This window comes from Heterodontus francisci, chromosome 26 (assembly GCF_036365525.1).
Source record: "Heterodontus francisci isolate sHetFra1 chromosome 26, sHetFra1.hap1, whole genome shotgun sequence".
In the NCBI taxonomy this organism is placed as follows: Eukaryota; Metazoa; Chordata; class Chondrichthyes; order Heterodontiformes; family Heterodontidae; genus Heterodontus; species Heterodontus francisci.
The window spans coordinates 15,552,704-15,574,567 of NC_090396.1; the positions used below are offsets into that span (position 1 = coordinate 15,552,704).

General features: G+C 43.3%; 1 protein-coding gene across 2 annotated transcripts in view; it reads left to right on the forward strand.

Annotated features, from left to right (window-relative positions):
* unc13d (unc-13 homolog D (C. elegans)) overlaps positions 1-21,864 on the forward strand; it is a 308,929-nt gene that overhangs the window by 278,091 nt on the left and 8,974 nt on the right. For both annotated transcript variants that reach the window (XM_068057836.1, XM_068057837.1), the window contains exons 21-28: positions 2,255-2,398; positions 4,029-4,121; positions 6,763-6,999; positions 9,495-9,563; positions 12,569-12,648; positions 14,208-14,313; positions 15,791-15,862; positions 19,490-19,573. In XM_068057836.1, the coding sequence (XP_067913937.1) occupies positions 2,255-2,398; positions 4,029-4,121; positions 6,763-6,999; positions 9,495-9,563; positions 12,569-12,648; positions 14,208-14,313; positions 15,791-15,862; positions 19,490-19,573 (885 nt within the window). The remainder of the gene's footprint in view (positions 1-2,254; positions 2,399-4,028; positions 4,122-6,762; positions 7,000-9,494; positions 9,564-12,568; positions 12,649-14,207; positions 14,314-15,790; positions 15,863-19,489; positions 19,574-21,864) is intronic.

Genomic DNA, 21,864 nt, shown 5'->3' on the forward strand with positions numbered 1-21,864 from the left:
TTCCCATGAGGGGGAAAGGTAGGGCAACCAAAGCCAAAGCTCCCTGGGTGACGAAAGAGATAGAGAGTAAGGTGAAGCAGAGAAAGGGAATGTATGACAGATGTCAGGCTGATAATACACGTGAGAACCAGGCTAAATATAGAAAGTTCAGAGGGGAAGTAAAAAGGGAAATAAGAGAGGCAAAGCAAGAGTATGAGAAGAGACTGGCAGCTAACATAAAGAGGAATCCAAAAGTCTTATGTAGGCATATAAATAGTAAAAGGGTATTAAGAGGACAGGTGGAGCTGATTAGGGACAAAAAAGGGGATTTACGCATGGAGGCAGAGGACATGGCTGAGGTAATAAATGAATACTTTGAATCTGTTTTTACCAAGGAAGCGGATGCTGCCAAAGTCATAGTGAGATAGTTGAGACACTGGATGGGCTAAAAATTATTAGAGGTATTAGAAAGGCTGGCCTTGTACTGATAGTTGATAAGTCACCATGACTGGATGGGATGCATCTGAGGATACTGAAGGATGTAAGGATAGAAATTGTGGAGATACAGTTCATAATCTTCCGATCCTCCTTAGATAAGGTGATGGTGCCAGAGGACTGGGGAATTGAAAATGTTACACCCTTGTTCAAAAGAGTGTAGGGATAAACCCAGCAACTATAGTTGTCAGTTTAACCTTGGTGGTGGAAAAGCTTTTAGAGACATTAATCCAGGATAAAATTAACAGTCACTTGGTCCGCACGGATTAATTAGGGAAAGCCAGCATGGATTTGTTAAAGGTGAATCATGTTCAACTAACTTGCTTGAGTTTTTTGATGAGGTAACAGAGATGGTTGATGAGTGTAATGCAGTTGATGTGGTGTACATGGACTTCCAAAAGGTATTTGATAAATGCCACATAATAGGTTTGCCAGCAAAGTTAAAGCCCGTGGAATAAGAGGGAAAGAGGCAGCATGGATACGAAGTTGCCTGACTGACAGGAAACAGAGTTGGGGTGACTGGAGGAAGGTATATGGTGGGGGGGGGGGGGGGGGAAGGGGTCCTCAGAGAATGGTACTAGGGCCACTGATTTTCTTGATATATCTTCATGACCTAGACTTGGGTGCACAGGGCTCAATTTCAAAATTTGCAGATGACACAAAATTTGGAAGTATTGTGAACTGTGAGGAGGATAATGGGATAATGATAGACTTCAAGAGGACAGAGACAGGCTGGGGGAATGGACCAGTCATGTGGCAGATGAAATTTGATGCAAAAAAGTGTTGTGATACATTATTGAAGGAATAATGAGGAGAGGCAATATAAAATAAGGGTACAATTCTAAAAGGGTGCAGAAACAGAGACCTGGGGGTATATGTGCACAAATTGTTGAAGGTGGCAGGGCAGGTTGAGAAAGTGGTTAATAAAGCATATGGGATCCTGGGCTTTATAAATAGACGCACAGAGCGCAAAAGCAAGAAAGTTAGATGAACCTGTATAAAACACTGGTTCAGCCTTAGCTGGAGTATTGTGTCTAATTCTGAGCACCACACTTTAGGAAGGATGTGAAGGCTTTAGAGAGGGTGCAGAATAGATTTATGAGAATGGTTCCAGGGATGAGGGACATCGGTTACGTGGATAGATTGGAGAAGCTGTGGCTGTTCTCCTTGCAAAAGAGACGGTTGAGAGGAGATTTGATAGAAGTGTTCAAAATCATGAGTCTAGACAGGGAGAAACTGTTCCCATTGGCAGAAGGGTTGAGAACCAGAGGACACTGATTTGAGGTGATTGGCAAAAGAAGCAACAGCGACATGAGGAAAAATATTTTTATGTAGCGAGTGGTTAGGATCTGGAATGCACTACTTGAGAGCGTGGTGGAGGCCAATTCAATCGTGGCTAAAGGGAATTGGATAAGCACCTGAAGTGAAAAGATTTACAGGGCTACGGGGAAAAGGCAGGTGAGTGGGACTAGCAGAATTGCTCTTGCAGAGAGCCGGCATGGACACAGTGGGCTGAATGGCCTCCTTCTGTGCTGTTACAGTTCTATGATTCGAATGGGGTCTTGTGTGTGCACAGATTCTCAGACACTCCCTGTGATGTTACGCAGTTTCTCGGTGTCCAGTTGTTTGTTTCAGCCATCAGTTTGCGAAAATTGTGTACTAAATTTCCAGACATATATTGCACACTATGCAGGCTTGCTCTGAGGTGTATTACAGTGACATTAACCTTTACATTCTTAACAATATTTGTATGTTAACTCTCCAAGTACTGTTTCTACAGCTGGAATCTATGGGGGAGAAGACTAAACACAGCACCTCTGCTGTGGATATTGCAACGTGCTTCACCAAGATCAAGCAGACTTGGACAGAGCTGAGTTGGCCAGATCCTGAGGAAGCTTTTGTCATCATGGTCAAGCTGACTGAGGTGAGTCTAAGTCTTCTGAACTGGCCGATAAAGGTCATTATACACAAGCTATTCTCATTGTTGGGTTTTCCATTATAAGGTTGTTACTCCCTCTTCTCATTCGAAAGGTCTTAATTTTGGTACTGTCTTCTATTTGAGGCTATTAGACCTTGACTCCGATTAATCCCCATTTTTATAGCAGTTAGTAGCTTCTGCAATTCCCTTCCAATAATCCGGAGCCTCGCTGGTTGTGGGCATGGTGTGCTCCACCATGCAATTTCCCCACTGAGCAGGCATGCAGCATCCCAGATCTAACCGGTGCCCAGGAAACCTGGTGTCGGAGTTACAAGAGGCGACTAAATGAGGTGGGAAGACAGTTAAATAGTATAGAATGGTAAGCAAGTTGTTATTTTAGGCCAATTCTGTAAATTTCTCTTGCTTTTCCATCCTGCAGAATTTGGCAGGGCCAGACCGCTCCACCCTACTACTGGGGTGAGCGCACCCATATCACAAGTGAGCACAGCCAAGATATTCCTGACCCCACAAAATCAGGACTTGGAGCTTGGTTTAAGTAATGTACCACTGCTGTACACTGTGTGTGCATCATACAGCATATACTGTACCATACCTGTGAGTGCAACAGCGGTCAGATATACGAGTATACATCATATTACCATCACAAATAGCTGTGGTGTAAAAGAGATAAAAATCCACAGCAGTTCTCGTGTACTCCCTGAGTGATTGTCTGCTGGAATGGCTGCAAACTAGAGTGGCATCTGAATGTGCCGGGTCCTGTTCTCGCACTCCAGTTTCTGAAAGATCTTCTGGAGGCAGAGGCTGTCCCAACCCAAACAAGGTCATCATCATAATGGGAGGCGTTGGGCAGGGGATTGGAATTCAAAGGAACTTGGTGCACCCCTGACTGCACTACACCTGCGAGCACCTCAATTGGGGAATCGGGCTGTATGGAGGTCCAGGTTTGGGCTCCCTGAAGATTTAAAAGGTTCAATTTATTTTGTATTATTAACTCCCTTACAAAGAGGAATGAGGGAGCTACAACTTTCTTTTTTCAGGGGGCATTTGGTAATCACCAACACAGATCTAGGCATTACCACCACAATATATAGTTTCCTTGATAGGGAGATGCGGCAGATGCACCTCCAATGGCGTTGGTGCTATCATTGCTATTTATAGTAAGATAGCCTGGGGTCAGTAGCGGGGTCAGGTTGGGGATTACATCTCGGTCCTTACACCAAAATGCAATCCCTCCCCCACTGACCCCAATGGATTTTAAAGCCACAAGATTTGAACAAACCCAAGAAAAAAATTAAATCAAAAGTTACTGATGGTAAAATAAACATATGCCTGTGGTTCATGTAGAACATTGATGAGAATTAATCCAATTACACCCTCTCTGCTGTGCTATCAATTCCTATTGAATATCTGCTCCAGCATATTGGTAATCAAGTGCCACTCTTCAAACCCCACAGAGTATCAGTGACAGAATGTGAAAACTCACCAGTTTGTAGGGGTAATCAGATCAGTGAGTCCGTGTAGCCGTCACACTAAAAGCTTTGAAGCTCTGCCTGTTTGGTTTGATCATATGTGTGTCTTTAAAGTTGCCAACCCTCATGGACTTTTTCTGTTAAAGGACATGTGCAAGATTGCATTACTGTACTGTCGACTAATTGGAGAGAGGGCGGAAGAGCTGTCGGTCAAGGACTATCGAGTAAACTCAAGTGATGTGAGTGCTGACTGTAACTCATCTGGATTCACCCCTGATTAAACTAATTTCTATATCATATTCATCTCCTTACGGCCTCATACTGAAAGTAGTAGACACTAATCTGCATTTTATTAAGAATTCACATGAACAACAGGAAGCCCAGCCCAGGTAGTTGGTGATGGAGAGAATTGGACGCACAAGTCATTGAAAAGAATATTTATTCTCAGATGTGGGCGTTGCTGGCAAGGCGGACATTTATGATTCATTATAAGCCCACCAACTCCCACGGCTACCTCGACTCCACTTCTTCACACCCTGTTTCCTGTAAGGACTCCATCCCATTCTCCCAGTTTCTCCAACTCTGACGCATCTGTTCTGATGATGCAACCTTCCACAACAGCACTTCTGACATGTTTTCCTTTTTCCTCAACTGAGGATTGCTCCCCACTGTGGTTGACAGGGTCCTCAACCGTGTCCGGCCCATTTTCCGCACTTCTGCCCTCACTGCTTCCCCTCCCTTCCAGAACCGCAACAGGGTTCCCCTTGTCCTCACTTTCCACCCCACCAGCCTCTACATCCAAAGGATCACCCTCTGCCATTTCTGCCACCTCCAGCGGGATGCCACCACCAAACACATCTTCCTTTCCCATCCCCTGTCAGCATTCTATAGGGATCATTCCCCCCGAAACACCATGGTCCGCTCCTCCATTACCCCCGACACCTTGTCCACTTCCCATGGCATCTTTCCATTCAATCGCAGGAGGTCTAATACCTGCCCTTTTACCTCCTCTCTCCTCACCATCCAAGGCCCCAAACACTCCTTCCAGCTGAAGCAGTGATCTACTTATACTTCCTTCAATTTAGTATACTGTATTCACTGCTCACAATGCAGTCCCCTCTACAATGGGGAGATGAAATGCAGATTGGGTGACCACTTTGTGGAATACCTCATCTCAGTCTGAAAGCATGACCCTAAGCTTCCAGTTGCTTGCCATTTCAACACAACCTCCCTGCTCTCATGCCCACATTTCTGTCCTTGGCCTGCTGCAGTGTTCCAGTGAACATCAATGCAAGCTCAAGGAGCAGCACCTGATCTTTCGATTAGGCACTCCACAGCCTTGCAGACTGAACATTGAGTTCAATAATTTCAGAGCATAACTGGCCTTTTTTATATTTTTTTAATTAATTAATTTTATTTTTAACGTGCCTGTTTTTCATATGGACAGAGCTGCTCATTACTCTGCCATTAATGCTCTCTCTGGACTAATGCTTTATCTTTCATCACAAGCATTAACACACGCTTTGCCTTTGTCCCAGGACAGCTTTGTTATTCAATCTGTCCTGCCCTCTGCCCTATCACACACCCTCCCTTTTGTTCTCTCTCCCACCAAACCACACCCCCCGCCCCCCTTCACTTGCTCAAAATCTAATTCTTTTCTAACCTTTGCCAGTTCTGATGAAAGGTGACAGACCTGAAACATCAACTCTGCTTTTCTCTCCACAGATGCTGCCTGACCTGCTGAGTATTTCCAGCACTTTCTGTTTTCATTTCAAATTTCCAGCATCTGCAGTATTTTGCTTTTATTTATTATTCATCCCCTGGTTGCCCTGAGAAGGTGGTGGTGGGCCTTCTCCTTGACTTGCTGCAGTCCTTGTGGTGATAATGCTCCCACAGTAGTGTTAAGATTGGGAATTCCAGGATATTGGCCTAGATGAGGAAGGAACATTGATTAAATGCTCAAGCCAGGATGGTGTGTGATATGGAGGAAAATCAGCTCCAGAGTTCCCAGCCTCACTCAGCTCTTACTGGAAGTAGGGGTGGTGGGGAGGCAGGTGATATCAATCGACATGTTATGTCTTATCTTTACGCCTATCAATCTTGGTAGGTCTTGGTCTATTACTGTAGTTTCCCAATTTAAATTTAAAAAATGTTAATGGAGGCTAAAGAAATGGCGAGAAACTATCTAGTGACGTGTATTCACAGTGGCGCAGTGGTTAGCACCGCAGCCTCACAGCTCCAGCGACCCGGGTTCAATGCTGGGTACTGCCTGTGTGGAGTTTGCAAGTTCTCCCTGTGTCTGCGTGGGTTTCCTCCCACAAGCCAAGACTTGCAGGTTGGTAGGTAAATTGGCCAATATAAATTGCCCCTTGTATAGGTAGGTGGTAGGGAAATATAGTGACAGGTGGGGATGTGGTAGGAATATGGGATTAGTATAGATGGGTGGTTGATGGTCAGCACAGACTCGGTGGGCTGAAGGGCCTGTTTCAGTGCTGTATCTCTAAAAGGGCGGCACAGTGGCGCAGTGGTTAGCACCGCAGCCTCACAGCTCCAGGGACCCGGGTTCGATTCCGGGTACTGCCTGTGTGGAGTTTGCAAGTTCTCCCTGTGTCTGCGTGGGTTTTCTCCAGGTGCTCCGGTTTCCTCCCACAAGCCAAAAGACTTGCAGGTTGATAGGTAAATTGGCCATTATAAATTGCCACTAGTATAGGTAGGTGGTAGGGAAATATAGGGACAGGTGGGGATGTTTGGTAGGAATATGGGATTAGTGTAGGATTAGTATAAATGGGTGGTTGATGTTCGGCACAGACTCGGTGGGCCAAAGGGCCTGTTTCAGTGCTGTATCTCTAATCTAATCTAATCTAATCCTTTTGTCCCTAGTCAGACGTGCACAGAGTGAGGTCACTACAGTTATGTGTGGTTCTCAATAACATGAAGCAGCTGCGAGAGGTTATTTCCATGCTGCCCGAAGACCTAGACTGGCAAGGCCTGAAGGAAGACACGGCCAAAATGATTTCAGTGGACCAGATCCAAAACACACTGCATACCCAACTTGAATTGGTCAACAGCTCAATCAACAAGAAGATCAACGGTGTGATCCAAACCCTTGCACAGAAGGTAGGGAAGACACTTTAATGTAACTGGAATGTCCACAATAGAGTTCCCTCTAATTGAGGGCTGAAATCCTGGGGTGCCTCCTTCACCACCAGACGAGTAGTGGAGTGAGGTACCCAGCTGCTGGCAGCCATGTATGCTGATCCTGTTCCAAGTCCTAGGGCGGGGGTCATCAGTGTATTTGGGGAATGCGCGTAAGCAGTGCTCGCTCCGAACTGTCAGCAAGAAGGGGGAGCAGGACATGGTTGAACCCCAACGGGTATCCAGAGGCCAGTCCCAGATCAAAGAAAAGGTGCTCCGAGTAATTGTATGCTCCAATGGGAGCGAGAACTGTGGTACAGCAAGATAACTGATCCCTCTGGACCTGGCAGGAATCTGGTCTTCGGCAGGACTCATGCCAGCCCTCAGAAGACATGAGTTATGGGCGTAAAGGGTGGAATTTCCCAATAACACCCTGACACACCGCCTTAATCTGTCCATGCCAACCCTCCACACCCACACCCACCAACTGGAACCTAAAAATGGGTCTGGATTCAGTTACAGTCTGATGGCGCCCATTTTTCAGTCCCTTGCACCTTGTCCAGACTGAAATTTCAATCCCTTGAATGTTGATTCATGATCTATTTGATGCTAGTAGATAACTACTTGATAATCAATGACTAGAGGCTGAATTTATTGGGAATAGTTCATTGAATGAGAAGATATGTATCATAGTGCGCAGTGGTTAGCACCGCAGCCTCACAGCTCCAGGGACCTGGGTTCGATTCCGGGTACTGCCTGTGTGGAGTTTGCAAGTTCTCCCTGTGTCTGCGTGGGTTTTCTCCGGGTGCTCCGGTTTCCTCCCACAAGCCAAAAGACTTGCAGGTTGATAGGTAAATTGGCCATTATAAATTGTCACTAGTATAGGTAGGTGGTAGGGAAATATAGGGACAGGTGGGGATGTTTGGTAGGAATATGGGATTAGTGTAGGATTAGTATAAATGGGTGGTTGATGTTCGGCACAGACTCGGTGGGCCGAAGGGCCTGTTTCAGTGCTGTATCTCTAATCTAATCTAATAGTGAAAAAAAAATCCTTTTTCTTTTAACTTGCTCTTGGAGCAACCCTGATTGTCGAGAGAAGGTGGTGATAGGACTTCTTGAGTAGCGATTGGTTGTATAACAGAGAAACTTGCTACGCTGCATCAAGAGAGCATTGAGTCAATCACAGAGTGGTGCCAAGTATTGGCGAAACCAGGTAGGGTTGGCAGGTTCCCGTTTATGAAGGACATTGCTGAGCCAGTTGAGTTTTTAATGACAGTTCGGCAGCTTTCGCGGCCATGTTCTCTTATTTGCTCTCTTGTGAGCCTAGCCACGCAGTAGATGTTGAGCTTCCAAATAAGAACATTCCCCCCACCAATGATCATTTGGCACTTTTTAAAGCACAAATTTCCTGATGATTGTTTGGAAGAATGTGCCCTGTTATTGTTTAGAAGAGGTTCCATCAGATAACACGATGACTGTGATGACATTTCCTTTATCCTTCTTGCCTACACAGTTTATCTACAAAAGCAGGATCTGCTCAGAGGAGAGATTACAGCAAAACTAAATACTTTTAAGGATTATTAATTGAATAGTGGCGCAGTGGTTAGCACAGCAGCCTCACAGCTCCAGGGACCCAGATTCAATTCTGGGTACTGCCTGTGCGGAGTTTGCAAGTTCTCCCTGTGTCTGCGTGGGTTTTCGCCGGGTGCTCCGGTTTCCTCCCACATCCAAAAGACTTGCAGGTGACAGGTAAATTGGCCGTTGTAAATTGCCCTTGTGTAGGGAGGTGATAGGGAATATGGGATTACTGTAGGGTTAGTATAAATGGGTGGTTGCTGGTCAGCACAGACTCGGTGGGCCGAAGGGCCTGTTTCAGTGCTGTATCTCTAAATAAATAAAATAAATAAAACATAAGCAAGGATTAAACATCCACACCTGGAGTTTCTGTGGAATTCTCCCAATCTTACTCCATAGCTTTGGTTGAAGGTAGACGGAACCAGCAGCGAAATGGTGTAAATGGCTAAAACTGACCATTCCTGTCATTTATTCCACTGGAATTATGACAGGAGAACAGAAAAGATCCATGGAAAATCTCCCTTGGAGCCTGTGTCAAGTGAAACAGCAGATTAAACTCCTCGATTTAGGCTGACTGACCTGTGAAACCCAGAGCATAATGTCTGGCATTGTGATTGACTAACCATGTAACTGGTTCTACAACTATCCTTGGCCAGTAGAGAGAAGACAGTTTTTGGTTTTCCCTGTTGCTTGGGTTCAGTTGCTGGTTTGTCCAGTTGATACAGTTATAATTTGTTTGCCAGTTACCTTGTTACAGCGGTTTCTTTAACTTTTTCATTTCAGTCCAAGATTTGGAATTTGTTAAATCTGAGATCATTAAAGGCGAAAGATCTCTGACTGATGCAAGTTAACGATGAAAGAACATACAAAATCTAAACCTATTCCTGTCTTGTGTTTATCAGCTGCAGGCCGACATAAAGAAGTACATCCACAACCTGTCAACTTCCAGCCACACCATTCCAATGCATGATGTAAGTATAGTATCAGTAACACCACCCAAAGAATTCACATTATTTTACTGGCACACTCTTTGACATGGAGGCAGAATGTCTTTAAAAGTAACTCCCCAGTGGCTCAGTTTTTAAATGGAGTGAGCAAACTTGAAGATCCCAGATCTACAGTTCTATCTCTGGTTGACAATGACTTGTAGCCCAGGTGCCAGCTGTGGCTCAGTGGTATCCCTCTCACCTCTGTGTCAGAAGGTTGTGGGTTCAAGTTCCACACCAGAGACTTGAGTACAAAATCTAGTCTGACGCTCCCACTACAGTACTGAGGGAGTGCTGCACTGTCGGAGATGCTATCTTTCAGATGCGATGTTAAACTAAAGCACTCTCAGGTGGACATCGAAGATTCCATACCACTATTTTGAAGAAGGGCAGTGGAATTTCTCCCCAGTGTCCTGGGCCAATATTTATCCCTCAACCAAAATCACTAAAACAGATGATCTGGTCACTATTTCATTGCTGTTTGAGGGATCTTGCTGTGTGCAAATTGGTTGCCGCATTTCCTACATTACAACAGTGACTGCACTTCAAAAATACTGTAAAGCACTTTGGAATGTTTGGCAGGCACTATATAAATGCAAGTCTCTCTTTCTTTACTTGGATATTACAATTAACTTATGTGCCCCTATGTTATAAAGAAAGAAATCAGTCAAGGGCCCTGATTGATATATTGCGAATCCTGCTGGAAGGTGCATGATTATCAGGCAAAGACAAGATCACGCTCAACAAGGATAGCCACTCAGTTGAATAGCCTGGTGCTATTTGTTTCCCAGACTCTCACACCAAGAATGGCCACTTGGGTCAGCTATAAAATGGTGCTCAATGAGTGTGGAAAAGATGGGAGAGAACTGGGGGAAAAGTGTTAAAATATTAAGGAGAAATATGAATAAATGAAATATCTGGGAGACCACATGGAGCATGCATTCATTATCTGTTAATCCACTGACCTTCTATATTAGCAGATTGCTTAGCTAGGATTGGTTGGTTGTTTAATTATCATTAGATGGATGATTAAGTTAACTGGAACTAGATGTGTAAGTTTGTGTAATTAGGAAGAGAGGAAACAGGAGGTTGGATGGAAGGGTGGATGGGAAGAAGAGGAGTGGATGGAAGGAAGGAAAGAAGGTTGGAAGGAGGAAAGGAGTAAGGAAGGATAGATGGGCAAACAAAGGAAGCCAACAACAACAGCCCTTAATGTAATAAAACATCCCAAGCATTTAACAAGAGCATTATAAAACAAAATCTGGCACCGAACCACATAAAGAGATATTAGCACAGATGGCCAAAAGCTTGGTCAAAGATGTAGGTTTTAAGAAGTGTCTTAAAGGAAGAAAGAGAGGCAGAGAGGTTTAGGGAGGGAATTTCAGAGTTTAGGATGGGGAAACTGAAGGCACGGCCATCAACAGTGGAGCAGCTAACATCAGGGATGCTCAAGAGGCCAGGATTAGAGGAGTGCAGATATCTCGGAAAGTTATGGAAGTGGAAGAGATTACAGAGATAGGGAGGGGCGAGGCCATGGAGGGATTTGAAAACAGGGTTGAGAATTTCAAAATCGAGGCTTTGCTTAACCGGGAGTCAATGTAGGTCAGCAAACACAGGACAGGTGGGTGAACGGGACTTAATGTGAGTAAGGACATGGGCAGCAGCATTGTGTATGGTCTCAAGTTTACGGAGGGTAGAATATGGGAGGCCAGCCAGGACAGCATTGGAATAGCCAAGTTTAGAGGTAAGAAATGCATGATTGAGGGTTTCAGCAGATGAGCTGGGGGCAGAGGTGAAGTCAGGAGCTGTTAAAAAGCTGAAAATAGTCGGTCTTAATAATGGGTAATAATAAAAGCAAAATACTGCAGATGCTGGAAATCTGAAATAAAAACAAAAAGTGCTGGAAATACTCAGCAGGTCTAGCAGCATCTGTGGAGAGAGAAGTTAATGTTTGAGATCTGTGACCGTTCATCAGAACAGGCAAAGGTTAGAAAAAAATTGGGTTTTAAGCAAGTGAAGGGGAGGGGTGGGGGAGAGAACAAAGGGGAAGGTGTTTGATAGGGCAGGAGAGATTAAATACCAAAGTTGTCCTGGGACAAAGGCAAAGTGTGTGCTAATGCTTGTGGTGAAAGACAAAGCATTAGTCCAGAGAGACTGTTAATAGCGGAATAACGAGCAGCTCTGACGACATGAAAAGCAGCCACATGGTTAAATAATAAAATATTTTAAAAAGGCCAGTCATGCTCTGAAGTTATTGAACTCAATATTCAGCCTACAAGGGCAGCACAGTGGCGCAGTGGTTAGCACCGCAGCCTCACAGCTCCAGGGACCCGGGTTCAATTCTGGGTACTGCCTGTGTGGAGTTTGCAAGTTCTCCCTGTGACTGCATGGGTTTTCGCCGGGTGCTCCGGTTTCCTCCCACAGCCAAAGACTTGCAGGTTGATAGGTAAATTGGCTGTTGTAAATTGCCCCTAGTGTGTGTAGGTGGTAGGGAATATGGGATTACTGTAGGGTTAGTATAAATGGGTGGTTGTTGGTCAGCACAGACTCGGTGGGCCGAAGGGCCTGTTTCAGTGCTGTATCTCTAAATAAAATAAATAAAAAAGGCTGTAGAGCAGTCTGATAATTTAGAAACACTCCAACAGAAAATTTCATCAATTATTCTAGCCTACTATTTTGACACTAATTTTAGTGAGAATAGCGGAGTACATTTGACTCCATTGCATAAGAGAAAAGAACTATGAACACCAGGAACATCTCATGTAAATTAGTTAAAAGATTGCTATAGAGGACCACAATGAAACAGATAATTTATGTTGCCCAGTGTAGCTGAGGATTGTACAATCTGTACCATTCTACCTGCTGGAGAGACGAGGGAAGTGTGAAAAATATATTGGACATGTTTAAGGGTAATTTAGCTTTCAAATGTGAACCTTTTCCACCTCAGATCTGTTATACTAACTTAAACATAGTTGTTTCTATTACTTTAGATGGTTGTTCCGCTAATGAACTTTCTGGAGACTGAGTTTGCATACATGAATACCAACCTGGTACAAGAAAATTTTCAGAGGTCAGTCACACACTCAGTAAATCATTCAGTAACAAGAAAAGAATTTCAAATCTGAAATAAACACAAACTATTGGAAATACACAGCAGATCAGTAAGTAGCTGGAAAGACAAAATGTTGGTTATATCAGGTGTGTAACTTCAATAGTGCTGCAGAGTGATGGATCATCTCAGTCTTCAGTTCTGGTAAAGGCTCACACCACAAAACATCAATAACCTGCCTTAAACATGGTGGAGTTTCAGAACCAGGAATCAGTGTGACTTGCTATCTATTAATGTTAGTGCATAGAAATACTATGCAGGATGCTAAAAATTGGTATCAAAACAGTGCACAGTGGACTAACCCAACCTAAATATAGGAAACCATTGCACATTCTGCTTGTAAAGTAATTATGGGTGAAGGGAGCAGGCTGGCCATTAAGTTTTAACAGGGTAATCAATAGATGCTGGTTAGGTGGGATTGGTGCCAGCTTATTACCTGGCTCCAAATTCAACCTGTAGGACCACTAGTTAATGTCTGCATTCACTGCTGGTCCTGCTGATTGTCTTTGGTGCCAGGTAATTCTTGTTTTCAAATCTTTCCGTTGCCTTGCCCCCTCCCTATTTCTGTAACCTTCTCCAGCCCTACAGTCCTCCAACTTACCTGCGCTGCTCCAATTCTGGCCTCTTGTGCTCCACAGTTTTCTTTGTTCCACCATTGGCAGCCGTGCCTTCAGCTGCCTGGGCCTTAAGCTCTGGAATTCCCTCCCTAAACCTCTCTGCCTCTTTCTCCTCCTCTAAGATGCTCCTTAAAACCTACCTTTTCAACGAAGCTTTTGGTCATCTCTTTGTGGCTCAGTGTCCTGTGAAGTGCTTTGGGATGTTTTACTGTGTTAAAGGCAGTATATAAATGCAAGTTATATTTGCTGATAGTGAGCTGATATTGGCTAATTTCATCGTCCTTCCATAGTCTGGGTCTTCATTTTTAGAGGGGAGGGTTGGGGAGGGGGAAGAGTGCCCCACCACTGGTTGGTGCTCCCCTCAATCTTTGGTGCATGCTGCAAGTAGGGAATGACATGTTCACGGGCAGAAATATTAATCAGAATATCAAACATTATGTTATTCCTTAGTTATTTGTTCTTTCCTCTCAATGTCAATTTAATTTAGCTTCTCTCTTCATTCTCTTTCTGCTCTCTAGCCTGCTCCAACAACTCCTCAACCCCAATTCAGAAGCACACCTCCTACCCACACCAGTATATACTCTATTTCCCCCACCAACCACCCTTGTGGCCATTCAACTCCTCCAGCCTGTTTCACTATTCAATTCAATCATGGATGATCTGTATATCAACTCCACCCATCCACTTTGGTTCCATAACTCTCAATACCCTAAAATTCTATTTTATCTCAGTTTTGGAATTTTCAGTTGAACTAGCCTCACCAGCTTTTTGAGGAAGAGAGTTTCAAATTTCCACTACCTCAGATACTGTCATCCATTATTCTAGGTTGGATTCAAGCCTAAATCCTAGCTTTGAAATTCATTGCATCGCCCAGTCCCTGACTTTCTAACTCTTTTCTCACAGCCTTCTAGGTTTCCTCTGGACAGACATAATTGACATTATCTACTCAACTTCACATCAGGGTGGTGTTTCTCAGATGTTTTATATGAAGCTAAACTACACTTTGCAGGTGAGATTATTTGACTGATTTGGAGCAGGTGTAATGTGTAGACTAGTGCTCAGTGCTGCAAATTTCTTCTCCATATAGATGAGACAGATGGTGTGAGTGGTCGTCACGTTTTATCAGGTTTAAAGATTGTGGGAATAATTTTACGAGACTGCGCTCACAATGGGGAGGCTTATCCACTCGGAATACATGTCAGGAATTCCAGCATGCATTAATTACCCTGCTGAAAAATCAGAGGGAGTGGTGCTGGAATTCCAAACATGGCAAAGCTCCCCTGCTGGGAATAAGATTTTGTAGAATTACCCCTTGGAGTTTTAAAAGGTTCATCCGCATTTGTACCCCTGTTTCTGAAGACTAACCATTCTACAACTTTTATTTTTGTACTTTATTCCTCTATTTATAAAGCCCAGGCTCCTGTATGCCTTATTAACCACTTTCTCAACCTGCCCTGCCACCTTCAACAATTTATTCACATACCCCCCAGGTCTCTCTGTTGCTACAGCCCCTTTATTTTTGCACCCTTTGTTTTATATTGCCTCTCCTCATTCCTCCTACCAAAATGCATCACGTCACACTTTTCTGCTTTAAATTTCATCTGCCTCATGTCCACCCATTCCACCAGCCTATCTGTGTCCTCTTGAAGTTTATCACTATCCTCCTCATAGTTCACAATACTTCCAAGTTTTGTGTCACCTGCAAATTTCGAAATTGTGCCCTGTACACCTAAGTCTCTTTAACATATATCAAGAAAAGCAATAGTCCTTGTACCAACCCTGGGGAACCTCACTACATACCTTCCTCCATTCCGAAAAACAACCATTTACCACTACTCTATGTTCCCTGTCACTCAGCCAACTTCATATCCATGCTGTCACTGTCCTTTTTATTGCAAGGGCTTCAACTTTGCTGGCAAGCCTATTATGTGACAATTTATCAAATGCTTCCTGGAAGTCCATGTACACCACATCAACTGCATTACCCTCATCAACTCTCTCTGTTACCTCATTAAAAAACTCAATCCAGTTAGTTTGATTTGTTTTTAGCAATTCCGTGCTGGCTTTCCTTAATTCATCCACACTTGTCCAAATGACTGTTAATTTTGTCCTAGATTATCGTTTCTAAAAGCTTTCCCATCACCAAGGTTAAGCTGACTGCTTGCATTTGCTGGGATTATCCTTACACCTTTTTTCAACATGAGTGTAACATTTGCAATTCTCCAGTCCTCCGGCACCACCTGTGTATCTAAGGAGGATTGGAAGATTATGGCCAGTGCCTCCGCAATCATTAGCCAGTAAATTGTTTAACAATCTTTCAATGGGACTTTACATGTTCCAAAGCTTGGAGACCATTACTCAGGAGTTGATTTGACTCGGGGGATGGAGGAGGGGCAGGTGTGTTGTTCGACTCCATCAAACTGCTATCATCTCAGCTCAGAGACCCTTACTCAGTTATTGATATTGTCTGAGTTTCTTTGTTTCAGAATCTGCTGCAATGCTTCCATGCCGAGGGAAATGGTTTGCCACTGGATGAACTACACACCACCAGTTTCGAGGTGAGGCCACAGGAGTGCAACAGATTCACAAATATGTAAATATATTGATACAGCTATATTTATATATGAGCATATAAATACACATATAGACACAAATATATGGACAGATATATAGACATGTAGATTCAAAAGTACAAATATAAGGATTCTCACCATATCCCTCGATCCATTCTCACCATATTCTCATGCTCCCAGCAAAGAGCTGCATTCAAAGGTCTGGAGATTCTGCCCTATCATGTTTTAGCTATATCTCTAACCAGCACTAGGAGTGTGGGATTGGTGAATTTACCCTATAATGTGGTGACTCACCAAGCAGTGTAGCTCAGAAATATTCAATAATAATGCACTGGATGTAGTAGCAAATCACTTACAAAAGAACATAAAAATACGACCAGGAGGCCATTGAGCCCTTCAAGCCTGCTTCACCATTCAATAAGATCATGGCTGATCATCTACCTCAACTCCACTTTCCCACACTATCCGCATGGCCCTTGATTCGCTTGGTACCCAAAAATCGATTGATCTCAGCCTTAACAACTGAACATTCACAGCTCTCTGGGGTATAGACCCTTTGAGGAAGAAAATTCTTCTCATCTCAGTCCTAAATGGCTGACCCCTTATTCTGAGACTGTGACCTGTAGTTCTAGATTCCCCAACCAGGGGAAACATTCTCCCAGCATTTACTGTAAAGTCCCTTAAGAATTTTCCTAACAACAACGTGGGTAGGTTTGGGGGGGTGGGGGAAATAGTGAATGGAAATGTAAAATGAGAAGAGATGTATAACAGTGACTGGTTCAACATCACCCGTTTAACATTGTCACCCAAAGTTAAAATTACCCAGTGAGTTTCTCCTCCTCATATACACTACTGGATGCTCAGTTGCTCATTTAACACAGCTGCCCCCACAGCCTTACTGTAGTCCAGCATCCAGACTCAACAATGAATTTACACAGGTAAAAATTACAGAGGAAGGGTTAGCTGTAGTATGAGGCAAGCAGTCCTACCTTGGTGTCTCACTGATCTGCATTCTTCTCTCTGGGATTAACCATGGTCGGGACTTTATTTTAACTTAAAGCTCAAGTTCTCTTCCCCATGCAGTGAGTCCTCCTGTTCTGGCGGAGAGAGGAGATAGGATGATTCGAACTAAGCTGATTTGTTTGAGAGTGGATGGAGCTGCTTTACTACATTGATCACTGTAGGCTGTGGTGGTGCTAAACCGTCCAAGACTCAGAGAGCCACTGTACCCATGTTGTGGTAGAAAAGTCCCCTTGCTCTTAGGTAGTGGGTGGGGAGAGGGGAAATAATCACTGAACATTTTGGCAACCAGTTTTTTTGTTGGTCTCAAACTCAATCTACTAATAAAAACAGAAAGTACTCGAAATACTAAGCAGGTCTGGCAGCATCTCTGGAAAGAGAAACAGAGTTCATGTTTCAGGTCTGTGACCTTTCATCAGAACCTGATGAAACGTAAACTCTGCTTCTCTCTCCACAGGTGCTGCCAGACTTGCTGAGTATTTCCAGCACTTTGTTTTTATTTCAAATTTCCAGCATTCGCAGTATTTTGCTTTTATTTTAGCATACCATTTACTTCCTGGCTTCACTTCAGTTCTTGCAATGTTGTCCAATACAATTCAGATGTGACTAGTTGCATTTCTGATTAATAAATAAAAAGTACATAAGTCATTGATTATGTGATCTCAATACTCATTCACACTGTATATGTATGCAAACTTTAACCTTTTTGTGCGTTCGTTGGCAAAATGGTAAGACTAAAAGCAAAGTATTGTTTTTGATTGTTGTGACTGCTTTATTTCCTTGGTTACTGAATGGCTGTAGATGTTTGTTAAGTAAATCTACGTGAAGTACATTTACCTGTAGGCGTTTTTCACTAAAAGTGGTGCATGTGACTAAAACAGTGTTGGCTAGTCAGCAACTTCTATTAGACAACACTTATTACATTAATGGTCCAACTATGGCATGCACTACCTTTTATAAAACCACATGGATCTGACCTTCTGCAGCAACAGCAGCTGGACTTGGTGCCAATGAACTAAGTGTGGATAGCTTACATTTCCATTATTTTAAAATGGAGTGCACTCAGACAGAAATACCGCACTTGCATGCACACCACACCCATGTACACTCACACCGAACAAGTACAATGCACTCACACATCACCACACACGTGTACACTTACACCACACAAATTCATCACAGTCACACATACACCGTACTCACATATATAACATACTTGAACATACTGCGCATTCCCGTGTACCACTTACATGTACACAGCATTGACATATAGTCACCAAAAATTCCATTCAGATACAAATGTAGGCGATTCGCAAATATATTCAATACGACACACCATCTATATTTTTCTACATACAGCTACACTTACATACAAATAGCCCTTTTTTCCATCTTCTTCCTCCTGACCTGACTCATTGGGGCGTTGGCCATTCTTCGGTAGCTTGCCCAAGTGGCCATGTGTGAACCTACACCGTCAGTGTCAACAGGCTTTCTGACCATGTGGAGCATCACAGCCAGTCCAATCATGGCCTCATACATATTCACATTCTATCCAGCAGAGGTCACTGGACAGTGATCAGGAGTAGAAAACCCTAGTTGATATTTCCCTTTGATGGCCCAGGGGCACTACGACCAATTTGTAGCATACCTCCCATGTCCAGCTGAAGCCAATTATTTCAGCGCATGCCAGAAATTCAACCATTCACAATAACATAAGATTCTTTTAGTAACAAAGGTAAGATCAACTGAACTGCTCAACCTCTCGCCCTAACCGTTCAGCCACTTCTCACTGTGTCTCTTAGTCCCATTTCACCATGCACCTCTGGCTTGTCATTGCCTACCAGATCCCCCAATCTCTTCTTTACCCATTCCTTTTCACTATATCTGACTCCTTCCCACCATATACTCAATCCCTTCTCACCAGACCCCCAAATCCCCTTACTCTCCAGAAACATAATTTTTTTCTTGACACCATTTGTACTCTCCCTTGTTCTTCCCCAGTAACTTATTCCTCATCTCTCCCTGACTCCCCTTCTTACTCCTAATCTTCTCATTTTCAAGCACTTTACAGCCTCAACATTGAGATCAACAATTTCAGATCATAACCTCTGGCCCAATTTTTTTCTTTTTCTTTTTGGACAGCAGCTGTTGGTGTTGATTCTACTTTTCACATTTACACCTCCTCTAGATACATCTTTTTGTTCCTTTACTTGTCTCATTACTATTTCTCTTTGCTTTTCACCATCATTCCTTTTGTCATTTAATCTCTTTGCCTTCTACCCTATCACAGACCTTCCCTTTTGTTCTTTTCTGCCCTCTTCCCCTTTCCCTACCTGGTTTCAAAGCTGTTACATCGCAAAGTACTCCCCGTTCTGACGAAGTGTCATCAGCCTGAAACATTAACTCTCTTTCTCTCTCCACAGATGCTGTTGGACCTGCTGAGTATTTCTAGCATTTTCTGTTTTAATTTCAGATTTCCAGCATTTGCGGTACTTTGCTCTTCTCGTTTTTGACTTATGTTGGGATTTGGTTGTCTGCTCGGTTTTTTTCACTCTTTGCTGTAATTTTTTTTCTCTATTTCTTTTATTTCAGGCTCTGAAGGCTCATTTGACTCTGCAAGCAGCGAGCACTCACGAGCTGATCCAGAAGTTTTGTGCAAAGAAGATCCAACAACAGGTCTGCAGTGTATACTGTCAGCGAATCCAATACTAACTGAGGTGTTAAAGTCGAACAAATAGAGTAGAGGTATCATCAACTCTGGGTGAAAGCCAAGATGGTATTAAATTATGTCAAAAGATTAGTAATCAAACACAATGCTATTGTTAATTAGGAGAATTTGCAAGCACAGAGTGTAGGTTCTAGCAATGTACTTTGTGATTTATTTATGTTTATAGCTCATGACATTGATTGCCATTAATCGCCAATCACAACAACTGTAATGTCCCCAGGTGCTTCAGAGATATGAGAGGACAGAAAATGGATGCCAATCCAAAGCAGTCAATACGAAAGAGAACCAAAAGTTTGGTCAAGGATGTGGCTTTTAAGGTGGTCTTAAAGAGGGGCGGGGGGAGGGAGGGTGGTGATGTTGAGGTGGAGAAGTTTGGGCAGGAATTCAAGAGCATGGAGCCTAGGAGGTTGAAGGCAGAGCTGCCAATGGTGAGCTGAAGGGTGGGAGATATACACCAGAGTCAGAGGAATAAAACGTTTGGGACAATGTTGTCGAGCTGGAAGAGATTATAAAGATGAAGAGATGCCAATTCATGGAAGGATTTCAACAAAAGGGAGTAGAAATTAATCTGGGCCTGTTTTCACCACACCCCTTCAATTGCTTCCCGTCATATCCCACTTCATTCTCACCATAATCCGAAATCTCTTCCCGCCTTACCCCACAATCCCTTTCCACCATATCCCTCAGTCCCTATCCACCACATCCCTTTCTTCAGAAACACATCCAATTGTCTCTTGGCTCCATTTACAATGTTCACTTCAGTTTCATTCCCTACAACACTTTGGGTGAAAAGGCTGTTCCTTCCCCCCCAGCCCCCCACCACCCCCCCCGCCCCTCAGTCTGAATTACTTTAGTTTTAACTTGTGACCCCTCAGTCTGAACACTTTACCACAGTGAACAATTTGCCTGCAGCAGCTTTGTCCATTTTATTTTAAGGTGAAATTTGCATTTAGCACACAGCAGATATAACAGGTGTGAGCATAATAATCCCTTCAATAATTTTTCAATTTTATGAATGATCTGTATTGATTTCATAGCAAGATATTCATTTTTATGGGACTGGTTTGTGTGGTAATGATAAATTGCAAAAGGGAATTGGATAAATACTCGCAAAGGAAACAGTTACAGGGCTATGGAGAAAGAGAAGGAAGTGAGACCAATTGGAATGTTCTTTCAAAGTGCCAGAACAGGCATAAAGGGCCAAATGGCCTCCTTCAGTGCCATATAATTCTTTGAATGGGGAAGACACTGACCTGCTATTACCTGAAGCAGCCTTTGAATCCAACACACTCGTGGGATTGGATCCTCTTCTGTCTGTTGGCAAAATGGAATGAAATGAGCTTGGGCAGTCTCATCTCAGCTCTGAGTGGAGAGAAACCCATAGTAAAACATTTGGGACCAATTGGGAATCTCATTCAAAGGGGCCGGAGGTTAGATGAGGAGAAAATACACAGGTGACAAGGGTGCCACAGCAGGGAGCAAACTTCTGATAATGAAGCTGAGATACATTGATGAGACAGTGTACAGGGATCCTTGCTCAATATCTAACCTGTCCTGGGAGTGTTGGATGGAACAAAATACATGTATTGAACTACTTTTTTATCGTCCTAGGAAGATAGGAAATAGGAACCGGCCATTCGGCCCATCAAGTCTGTTCTGCCATTCAAACAGATCAAGGCTTCTCATAAATATTCATAAATAATGTTTAGTGTTAAAATTGAAAATGGTTTGTCTTGTGTTGATATTTTGAATAACTCTTAAGGAGTAGCAGATGTCCTAGGACTGTTTGATGCATATGTAAAGTGTTGGATTTCCTCAGAAGGACCAAAGTTCAAGACTCACGCCAGAGGCTTGAGCACATTAAACAGGCTGACATTCCTGTGCAGAACTGAGGGACTGCTGTATTGTCAGAGGTGGCCGTCTTTCAAAGGAGATGTTAAATCAAGGTCCATCTGCCCTTTCAGGTGGATGTAAACTTGTCCATGGCATTATTGAAAAATGAAGGAAGTTCTCTAGGGGTTGTGGCCAACATTTTATTGCTCAACCAACACCAGCAGAACTGATTATTTCTCATTGCTCTTTGTGGGACCTTGTTGTGCATAAATTGGCTGCCACGCTTACCTATATAACAGTGACTGCATTCAGAAATAATTAATTGGCTGTGAAGCACTTTGGGACGTCTTGAGGACTTGAAAGGTGCTATATAAATGCAAATTATTTTTTAATATTCCTGATCTTG